This window comes from Amia ocellicauda, chromosome 4, assembly GCF_036373705.1.
Source record: "Amia ocellicauda isolate fAmiCal2 chromosome 4, fAmiCal2.hap1, whole genome shotgun sequence".
Lineage (NCBI taxonomy): Eukaryota > Metazoa > Chordata > Actinopteri > Amiiformes > Amiidae > Amia > Amia ocellicauda.
The window spans coordinates 25,751,289-25,763,312 of record NC_089853.1 but is presented as its reverse complement, the minus strand read 5'-3'; the positions used below and the strand labels follow the sequence as shown (position 1 = coordinate 25,763,312).

Genomic DNA, 12,024 nt, shown 5'->3' with positions numbered 1-12,024 from the left:
CTTGTGTGCAGGGACTATGGGGGGCATTGAAACATTTGCCCAGTTATCCTGGGTACATTGAAAACTTTATTTTCAAGATTTAATTACAATAATGTGAACCACAGGGAATCCATAACAGTGTCCGGTTGACAAGTAAACTTATATGTTCACTTTGATATAGAGTAAGTTCCTCCCATGTTACAACAGTTCTGTTTATATACCTGTAACTAAAGAACGAAGTGTCTCAGGGTAAAGTTTACGTCTGCCTCATAACTCTCCGAAGCCTTCTCCTTCCTATGTCTTCTGCGAGTTGGATTTATTTCTTGACTCAAGGCAGGAAAAAAAAAAGTCAGGGAAATGAGCATCCTGTCAGTCTTGAGCCTTGTCCAAACTGAAATTGAGTGTTGATGGCCAGGTTTATGAATGCAAATAAAAGAAGATCAAAAAAGTGATATCAAAACAGTACTGACATCTGACAATTGCTTGTCTGAAAAAAGCCTTTTCATTCCAGCACCCAGTCTATTAAAAATTAATGGGTTTTGCTGAGATGGCATATGCTGTCAAGACTGATCCTTTTCTCATCTGAATTTATGTAAATAGAAATTTGGTTACAACTTATTTTTATTTTTATTATTATTGTTTTCTGTTTCCAGAAGAGTGTGGAAAAACAACAATTTATATTTGTGTGAAACTGAGTAGGTGTTTGTCTTTTGGTGTTAAAGTCAATTCAAACCATTTTGAAAGCTGCTGGAGTTATTGCATTTTCAGCCTAAACTATGCCTGCTTTACACCTTAGGTATTCCTTAATAAGCTTTGTTTTCAGTGCAGCAACATTCGCCTCAGTTGTATTCAGCTCAATGGTTCACCTGTAACATTATTTTTTACAACGCCACATTTTCACATTATTTATTCTCGCCATCCTTTGCACATCTGAAGGCTCTAATAAAGCAAAGACAGCTGTATTGGACAATCAAGATTTCTGATATGCTTCTGGATGCTTTTCAAAGGCTGAATAATCTCATTTCAACAGCAGCAATGTGGGGATGATACAGAGATGATCCCTCACTATAAACACGTTAAACTAGCATAACTAGTCTAGTCGGATCAATATAGTGTCTTACGGCCTTTGGTTTTATCTATTGCAGCAACAGAGTTGAACCCAATACAGCATTTCTACATTTCAGATATAACACATGATTCATGAGAAATGTAGCTAATCTTAAACTGCCAAACATATTTATTTATTTACATTCTTCGGGTCCTGATATGTGCGTTTTGATTAAATTGCATGGAAAGCAATATTTGCTACATGGGTTTGGTGACTCACAGAAAGCCTTCCATAGGACACCCCTATGCCTTTATTGCTCCTACCTGCTGGATAAGGGATGACAGCATAGCATAGGGCTGTGTCAATCCAACACCTTTCCTGAGATCCCTATTCAGGCCCACTGAAGATTTGCAAGGGCGAAACCAGACAAAAAGTCTTCTTCCAGAGGTTAAAAAGGAAAAGCCCCTGCAGAAATTCCAGCCCTTGATGGAAAGAAGGACTCATTGTTATCACAGCTAATGAAAGAGATTGGGGTTTGCGACCTGCCTGCCGTCTCTCTTCATCTCTCCGGTAATTGGATGTGTTCCATATTGTGCCAAACTCCGGCGGGAGGAGCGGGACAGAGCAAACAAACAGATTGTGTTTAGATAACGGCCATCTCCAATCAGAGATTATCAGGCTTGATCTTTTCCTCGCTGAGACACCAGCAGACAAGGTCAGAGGGAAGAAATTCCCAGTGGGGAGACGACGGCTCGACTCGCTTTTATTACCAAGCTTCTGCATGCATTCAGACTCGCCTGGCTCCCTCCTCAAAATCAGCTGCCAAGCCACCCCGTGTCCCTGCAGTTTTAATGCAGACAGATGCAGGGACATCCTGCACCTCAAGTGAGCATTGGCACAACAAACACATCTTTCTATTCTGAATAACCAACTAAAGTATACTGTGCAAAAATAGTTAGCTTTCCACTTGGGGTTGAAGGGACCTGATTATTGGCTAGGATTCAGAGCAGGGGACACAGGCAGTGTGGTGTAATGCAGGTGAGAGTGTGAGAGTGGGGAGAGTAATCTATTTACTGAATTCTGCCCTAACTAAGCAAATGAAAGAACAGGGTGGTAGCATTGGCAGTTATGGGACTAAGTTTGAAAAATGTATTTTGTCTCAGTCCTCAACAATGTATAATGGGAGTTCAAGCAGAGTAAGTGTGATTGTTAAACATAGTTCTGGTCTTGCACAGCACTTCCTGGCTCATAGTGTAATGATCTGCTTTGTGTAGAAGCACCTGCCAAACCAAGGGTAAGCAATTAGACACTTTTGTAGTTGTAAGATCAGTTTACTTTTGGAGGTATGTCCACAGTGCTTATTTTAAAATGTCAGGGTCCAGCTTATTATATATATTAATACATATACAATCTTAAATTCATGAATATTATTGTGTAAAAAACATGCAAAAATATTATTTAATTTTCTCAATGCCACGTTTTCTGACTATGCACTTACAGTAGCTTTAATCTGTGATTCATCAGGGTTGTGACAATGATTTTACAAAACTACTATGCTTTGCTTATTCATCATGGCTGCACACTTTTCTATACATCAATCATAATAAAAAGTATGACCGAAATAATTAAAATGTGGCAAGCAATCCATCAGTGTTCAGATTTCTGTGTAAGTCAGTAAGTTGGAGCTTCCAAAAAGCTGCTGAATGGACTTGATCAAGCTGAGGGAAGGAGTGGAGAAGGGAAGTAAAACAGTACCGTGCACATATCTGCAATGAGCCGGTGCACCACTGATTCACTTCCCCAGCGCAGCTCATTCAGCTGTAAATATTGCTTTTTAGTAGATACTTTTTGGCAGCCATGGAAATACCAGATAATGTCACACAGAACTTGTAATAGGAAAGACCAGAGGCAAGAAATTAAATACTCTTTTAGGTATTACACTGTATTGCTCACAGTACATCTACCACAGATGTTTTTTCACATTGTTTCTTAGTTAATAAGGCCCTATGATCTGGTTGTGGAAAATGTAAAGGAAAACAAGATGTTATATCTTGTGTCAAATAATGAATTTTCTTCTGGAAATGTTGTTTTTCTCTGTACAATATTTGCACATGTCTGGGCAGTCTTGTCTGTGCTGTTATATAGTTCAGTCTCCTGCCCCTTCCTCACAGCCCTCAACATCAGTCTGTCATGCACAGACAGTAAGACCCAAGACCCGCTTCAAGCTGAATGCAGTTTGTGTTTCCCCCCCTCCTATTTCTCTCTCCTGAAAAAAAAGTAGTAATTGATAGCAGGGCCCATCCATCCTTCTCTCTTAAACCCAATGTCCAATTTATCTCTGTAAAATGCAGACTGGCTCCAGCCCAAGCCTTGTCGGTCAGACTTTGCCTGTTTTTAGATGGCCATTAATTAAAGTGGCGCTGTGACAAAAATAGGATCTAAATGGGATTTGTGTGGTGAGGAAATCAGCTGCCAAATCCTAACCTTGCCGTGTAAATCACAATCAGGCCTCTTTACGAGGAGAGAAAGGGGGCAAGAAAGGACAGCTTCTGTGTCAATAAAAACCTCCGGAGTCCTCAGGCTCAAGACGGATCTTTGTCTCATTGAAATGTGTATAATATTTAAAGACCTTTTTTTAAACCAACATATGGCCACATATAAGCTTTTGGAAGCTGCAAGCTACATATTTCAGAGGTATAGTAGGAGATAAAGGAGTGACATCAATTACATGAAAACAAAATAGTTAGCATGTCAATATTGTCACTCACATTTGTATCTTTGTAGTTTCTTACTAACCCTGAGGTTTATTTCTGTCCACAAATGTAGAATGACAAAGTCTATTGTTAATTTAAACGTGCCTATAAGAGATTGTGTGGAAGGTAATAGTGGAACCTGAGGTCTTCCCTATACTGGGAACTCACACTATCATGGTCAAATGCTTGCTTACACAGCAATGCATGTCTGCTTAAGCAATACAATTAGAATAAAGGAGGGTGTAGGGTGGGGTGGGGTTTGTTCTTCAATCAATCAATCAAACAATGAATCAATCCTTGCCCTTTCAACAAAACTGCCCTCCCACCTCCACACTCACACACACACAAACACCATGTGTTTGTTTTGTGGAAACTGAACTGAGACAGACTAACTTCTTTCCTTTCTCATTAGATACAAACTTGAACTGAGGCCTGCAGAAATACATGTGAAAGGCACAAAAGACCTGAACAATACTTATTTATGCATGCAATTTAAAGGATATTTAAAAAATAGATCATAAAGAGAACTCAAAAAGGCTAATTACCTCCTCGCCCTTCACTATCTGCTGGTTTCACCTGGATCGGCCGGTTCATCTGAGGAAAGAAGAAGAGATGACACTGATCATTATTGACGCTTTCACATGGAAAACAGAGGTCGAACATTGTACTGCCATAGGCACAAACACAGAGTAAACTGTGTTGTGTGTTATAAGGTACAGAGCATACACAATTTTGCACTGGAAGCTCCCACAAGGCTTCCTATTTCTTTTGTGTTCCTGACTGCCACATGCAGATGAAATAATATGAAATATATTGCTTTCGTGTGAGCAGTGGACATTATTTTCCCATAATGCACAAGGAAGTGCATGTAGATACTGAAGATATTGATGATGTGATGAAAAATGATGAAAGATGGTGCCGAGATGTGAAATAAATAACCCCCCACTGAAAATACAGCTGTTAAAAAACAGGTGACAACCCTTTATATATTATCCTTTTGACAGGTTTGCCTCAAAATGTATAACAATGAAGGAGGCTAGTACAATACTCTACATAAATATTTGGCTAGACAGGAAAAAGGCATTTGAAACAACTGAAAACATATATATCACAAGGATCTGCTTAGTACATTTGAATAAAATATAGTTTATATATATATATATATATATATATATATATATATATATATAGTTTAAATATATTTCCATTTTAATAAGAAAAGTGTCAATACCAATTAACAACCTTTCAAAATATGTCTGCCTATTAATGGACTAGTATGCTTCAGTGGCAATGTCCTGGAGGCACATATATCCATATATGTAAATATATACAATAGCATGATATTAGGAATGTGCGTTGGGTTTTCTGCAACCTTTGTGTGTCCTGACAATGTGCATAGTCTCTCAGAGCTGAAGGTGGGGACATTCACCCCGCTGCAAGACAACAGGGGGATGAAGGGAAGCTCAACAGCCCTACTGTCCTACTGTGGCAGTGTGTCATTGTGCCTGGTGTCCGTCACCCTGCAGTGCTGAGCTCTCCTATGCCAACACAAATCTGTCAGAGCCATGCTGGAAGACCACAACCCCTTGCCCACAGAGCCCACCAGCAACTGACAACAGATGAGACCATGGCTAAATATAGATTTAAGACAGACACATATAGAAACGCGCACATACAGTGTTACTCACAGTGGCAAAGATACTCTGACACAGAGACAGAGAAAATGTTACGTGGTGAGACACATACTCACACACATTCACATCAAGGTCCTGATCTGGTCTGACACTTGTATACAAACACTCGATTTGGCAGAGTGACAGAGATTTTTAAAGCCTTGAAGGAACAGAACGCCCTCACTTTACACATATCAGCGCATTGTAGAGAATGTTGTATTTGTATGCATCTAATTTGGTTTAAAAAATGTTTTCATATTACTCTGGTCAGTATGGATCTGATAAACAAAAAGGGAAGAGACATAAAAAACAAATAACCACAAAAACGAAACACAACATTTTTTGTGCAACTGTAACTTGCTAAAATCAATATTATTATTTTTTTGTCAGCTGTGAACCTGGATCTAACTGGACTTGAGGGAAACTAAATCAAATCAAACAAGTGTACAAAAAGTGAATGCCAGAAAGTGCATGTGGTAGATCCTGGAGTTTTGCACATGAAAACCTGAAGAAAGGTTTTATTAAAGCTGCTTTGGCTCTTATTCGAATTACACTTATTGTCATGGTTTCTGCTCGGTTCGATTAAAGTGATATTAAACGGTTTCAACTGTAGATTGAAAATGGTACTGCTTTCGTATCAAACCTGCAGTTAGGTATATACTATGTGGCACCCTTACACGGCTCACACACCAAACAAACACTGGCAAACCTCTCACGGCCTGTTCCCGGACCCCATTAGCCCAGCCGTAGGGCACTCCAGTTCAACCAGTGGAGAGGTCCGAGTGTGAGAGGGGGGCAAGAGGAGGTCACAGATTTGTCCCAGTTCACGCGGCAGTCAGCTCTCTGGCTCTCTAATTAATAGCGTTCCAGCACAAGACTGGAGCGGCAGGCCATTAGTGGCCTCCAAGGCAACATTTCAACAGGAGTCATTAGGCAGCGGTTAATACACTGGAAGTTGCCTGGCAACCATGGAGAGGGCAGCTCCAGAGCAGCCAGCCTGTTGGTTTATGGGCCATTATCCAGTGAATTGGCACATTTTTTGTTCTCTGAGGTTACATCAAAAAAGTGGAATCATTAAATGGGTTTTAAACATATTCTTTTCTTCCCTCTGTCTTTCTTTGCAACTGTTTCTCGGATGAACTTCATTGACTTACACAGCTGCTAGCTGGAAAACGCCTTGCCCGACCGATTCCCATCTCAACTCGCACACTCTTCATCACTGTACTTGGGAACACATTTGCGGTTTCTTCTTCTCTAAAGTTAAAGAGCCTTTCTGGCTTTATCAAGTGTACTTGGAATGCATTTTCATTTTTGTAGGGCGTTTAATGACGAGCGATAACATATATATATGCACACCATGTACTTTACAGTATGCATGACAAACAGCCTGAATCCAGAGCTAATAAAATCCAGAGTCCAGAGCTCATAAAACGTATTGCATACAAATCATACCATGTACATTTACGCAGATGGTGACGTTTCAAATAACTTATTCATTTGAAGGACAGGGGAAAAGACGCTACATGTAATGAAGTGTTGTGCAAGGTATTGAATTATTCTGACAATAATGATCATTAACACTGTTGTTCTGAAAAGGCTGTCTGGATACACAACTGCAAACCTACTAATGTTTGAAAATCTTCTCAAAGGAAATCTGTAATGATTTACCCCGTCTGTGACCCAACACTAAACCACACTTGGCCGTCTTTCTAACACCTGAGCACTTGACATATAATGAAAACTTCTCACCACTAGACCCCTAGCTAGATTTTTCTAGTCAGTGGTGGTTATGGGAGTCTTCCAATCTGCACGCAGAAGAAGCCACACAGAGACTGGCTCGGGGCTCAGTAACAGCGGGTGGATCAAGTGACATTTTAATCCCTTATTACCGTGCAAAAGATTAGCTGTGGGATCAAGGAAAAGTTAATTATATGAATTTATCAGAGCCTAGAACGGCAGAGCCATCTCCCCTCAGGTTAGAAGATGTGCGGAGATTGACAGGGACTGGTGACATTTCCTCCATCAGGTGGGTATTACACACACACACACACCTCTCACACACATCCCCGCACACACACACACACATATATATACTAAAATTGAAATGTGCATTTTACAGTGCTTTGCTGCCCTGCAGATGCAGAGAAACAGGAGTAGGAAAGTCTTCCAAACAACCTCTCTCTCTCTCCGTCTCTGCTTCCTGAAGCCAATATGCTTCCCGCCGTATCTTCTTAATGGGATGATCAATTTTGACAAATTGGCAGCTTGCACAGTCGTGCCAGGGAATTCACAATCGAAGATGTGGACTGACCTGTCAGCTAGGCACAGCAGCTGTTGTTTCTACATTCAATTCACTATTTTTTTTTTAATCTCTGGAGGCCGATCTATATTTTTCATTCTTTTATGATAAATACACCTTCACTCTGGTCACTAGACAAAAAAAAGAAAAGGAAAACCTTTACATTTCTCAACCAGCCTAGTACTTCTAACACCAGGAATTGATAATGCTGAAGGGCAATGCAACAAGACAAGTTCAACACTGGACATTTGAAAAAAAAAAAAATTATATATATATATTCCTCAACATGTACAGTTAAATTGTAAAGGCTGGAATAGCTTATATGTTGGCAGAGATGTTCTCAGTTGGGTTTTCTTTTAGCTGGATGCTTTGGGGAAAAAAGTGAAGAAATTATGTGGAGAAAAATAATTTTAAAAACTCTCACTATCAACACATTCAGTCCTTTTATTACATGTAAATTGCTGCAGGTCTACAGCAATTTCTCTGCTCTTTACCTGATCATTAAAGTATTTATTAAAAGTATTAAAGTATTAAATTTAAAAACTGATAGTTAAAGTTTTAATTAGTAGTGTACTTGTATAGTAAACTGGTTTACAGTATAGGGTCTCTCCTTTTGACAGTGCAGGAGTCAGGTGTAGATTTGTATGTGCCTAGCTTGAAATTTTTATGCTGATTAGGATTGGGGTTCATGTTTGTGTCTGAAGTGTGGTAGGTTACCTATTGATACAATGTGTTATTGAGACAGGACTCGCATTGTGGAAATGCAATGAACTCAATGCATTGCACACCGGTTAGGAAACAGACAATTTCTCAGCATTGTGGAGTAGCAGTCAGGGCTCTGGGCTGCTGGTGTACCTTTTATTGAGGTACTTTACCTAGATTGCTCCAGTTAAAACACAGCTGTATAAATGGGTAATTGTATGTAAAAATAATGTGATATAATGTAACAATTGTAAGTCGCCCTGGCTAAGGGCGTCTGCTAAGAGATTTAAAATTGCAAAACACCACCAAATCAAAGTACAGAAATTGTCCCCAGTTCTAATCTCACTTTGTAAAGTGCTTTGAGATTATGCACACAGTTCCTATTGAAAATACAAAAACTGAAATGTATTCTCTATTGGTGGAGATTTTTTTTTTTTTTTAATTTTTAATTAAATATAAATAATATGTAAATGGTAGAAAGTCTAAGTGCCAGACTTTATTCTCATTTTAAAAAGTACTCAAACCAGGCAACAATTAAAGACACTTAATATCATTTGACTCATCTCCAAGTTCCACTGGAGAGTAAAAATGTGTGGAATCCATTCTCTGCCCTCATGTGAGCAACACAGACTCTCAGAGGATTTCAGAGAACTTGTATCATATAGGCCTACATCTTCACAAAACTATGACAAGGCCTGCTAGTGTTTAGAAACATTTTAAGAAAGGAATTCTCAATCATATTTACTGGGGATCCGCTAATTTTTCTAATTTGGCCAAAATAAGCCGTTTACAATTGTAAAGGTCGGTAACTGTTCTATTTCAAAGGTTATGTTTAGTGAGTTAAAAAGGCTTATAACACTGTTTTATTCCTTAAACAATGTTGAGCATTTTAATAGAATCAGAAAGATCTCTCTAAGGACTCTGCCCCCCCGTTCTTCAGTTAGAAAACCCTTGAATGTTTTCAGAAAGAACTAAATAATTACAGGAATACTTTCCAAGAAGCTTGAGTGATTAACATGGTAAAATAATCTCAGTATAATGTACTTAAATTTCAGTCCATTTTAGTTCCAGAAGGCCAGCTGTTCTAAAATTAGTCTCTCCACTTAAAGCAACAAACAGAAGAAGTGCTAGAAACATTTTGACAATCAGCAGCAATGTAAGGACCAACCACAACAATAAGACAATGTAATATAGAAGTATTTGTTTTCAGGTTCGAATTATGTGGTACTGAATTTTGACAAACCTGACACCTGACCGAAATATTCACATTACACATATTTGAAAGAATGAGGGTTGATTATGTGGTACACACCTGTACATTCTCTGAAAGCCCAGTGCCAGTCTATTATATATATATATATATATATATATATATATATATATATAATGACATTTTGGAGTCATCACTGTGAAGCTGAAACCTGTTTTTATTACTGTGTTGTTACATTGCCAAGAAACATGAGGACAGTGTTTTCCCACTGCCTGCTTGCCTTGATCTTCATGGAATTCCACCACAAACTATTACAAAAGAAGAAATTAAATTAAATTCAGAAATAAGAATGATATGTAGCATTAGGCACATATTTAACACACATTCAGTTATTCTCCCTTGCACAAATACATTCACGCATGCATATCATTCTTACATAGACTTGTATTCATATTAGAAATAATAATACTTGCTGATACATGGAATTTGGAAATTCCTATTATTCTTATCTAAGTTATACAATTCATATAAGGGAGTTCCACTTGGGTAATTTTGAGCTTTAACCTGTTTTAAATCAAAATTCATAAATACTAGTGGAGAATTAATTTTCTTCTCTCTTTTCTGAAGTGCTCCTGACAGAAGATTAAAAGGAAACATTTTTTTATTCTTGTTCATCTCATCATATGTGAAAGAGACTATAATCCGACCAGTGAGAAACTACATAGCAATAATAATCAGCAAAATCATAGTGCTTAGATTTGTCATCAGTTGGCCAAGTTCATGACTGACTGACAAAAGTTAAACAAACTCCATTACCAGAAACATAAATGACACTGAAAACAAAGAAGGACTTATATGTGAATGTAACTAGAGACATAGCATGCTTGTATTACTGCTTCACATTAAATTAAAGGAGTGCCAAAACCACAGACCGCCAATTACAAGCTACAATGGATTAACAAGAATCATGACTGCCACCTTTTGAGTGGGAAGAAATAGGACCCATTAGGATTGACAGACAATTTTCAGCATTTTTTTAATCAAAACTCCAGACATCTGTCCTTATAAATTCTTGCCAAACAAGGAAGGAAAATTCAACACATTCAGAACACTGAAGCAGTTTTCTATTTTTACCAGTCGCCCCTCCCCCATGTAAGGCAGGGAAGGCTGAAGAAACTCGGACAGAGGCGTTTGAGAAATTTTGCCGTCATGTTATCTCCTGGTTCATAAAACCCCTGTTTTTCCCAGCTGTGGATAGATCACCATATAGATCACCGCAGCGTGTGGCCGCCGCACTACATTAAGTTTATGGGCACTTTTTCTGGAGCGGGGAGAGCCGACACTGAGAGAGACGAGACTAACAAATTAGTCAAAGTGACAGGGAGCTTTATGATCCTCATTCTCCAAAGTGCTAATTCCAGCAGAACCCCAAAGGCATCGTTGGTTTGGCATAAGGGTGCCAAGTCTGTTTCCAGGCTACATCTCTATGAAAAAAAAAAAAAAAAAAAGGACGCAGGTAGAAACCAGAGCCCAGATTCATCAAGTGAAATCAGAAAATAAAGTTTGCACACCACTCCCACCAGTAGGCAAATGTATATCATTCACACATACTATTTTTGGACTGCTTAACAAAAACTTGTATATTTATATAGTCATGTATGTTTAGGGTTAGGCTCTGGTGATGTTTAATAGGGTATACTCGTGAAGGGATTGAGCTAATCATTGGATAATTGAGAAAATTATATATAATAATAATACAATTAAAGGATAAATGGTATTCAGATACCCCAAAGCATTATATTGTACGTCACACCTGTTTTTATACATAGACACAAAAGGAAGAAAAAATCGAACTTAAAATAAATCAAACTGTTTGACATTTCCCCAAACGTAACTGCCAATTCACAAATTTCACACTTGCCCGAGGCGGAATATCTCTTGTAAGTGACAGCCACTGGAGTATCCTAGCCTGGAAACTATCATTCCAGAGGGACAAAGCACAGACTCACATTATGGAGATTCATGATTCTTGATTAAATCAATCAGAGATCATTCTTTGAAGGTCTAAGCATGTCTGTGGCTAACTTGCTCCATAACAGGATAATCCAGAAGGAACAATAAGGACATATAACCACTCAAATATCACAACCTGAATTCACTGACATCTCTTCACCACCTATTAATAATATTAATACTGTCACATGCCATACCTCTGCGGATTTGCCAATGCATGTCAACTAATGTAAAGAGTGCTCATGCTTAGCAAAATACATATGATGACCGATTTTATAGTCGCAAATACGCGGTGCAATTCAAGCTTCTGAGAGAAGATCTGTATAATGATTTGAAGGCTGCCGTCA

The 12,024-nt window shown here is 38.5% G+C and overlaps 1 protein-coding gene across 2 annotated transcripts in view; it reads right to left on the bottom strand.

Moving 5' to 3' along the window:
• Nucleotides 1–12,024, bottom strand: part of celf6 (CUGBP Elav-like family member 6) — a 111,391-nt gene that overhangs the window by 32,362 nt on the left and 67,005 nt on the right. For both annotated transcript variants that reach the window (XM_066701635.1, XM_066701636.1), the window contains exon 3: nucleotides 4,326–4,374. In XM_066701635.1, the coding sequence (XP_066557732.1) occupies nucleotides 4,326–4,374 (49 nt within the window). The remainder of the gene's footprint in view (nucleotides 1–4,325; nucleotides 4,375–12,024) is intronic.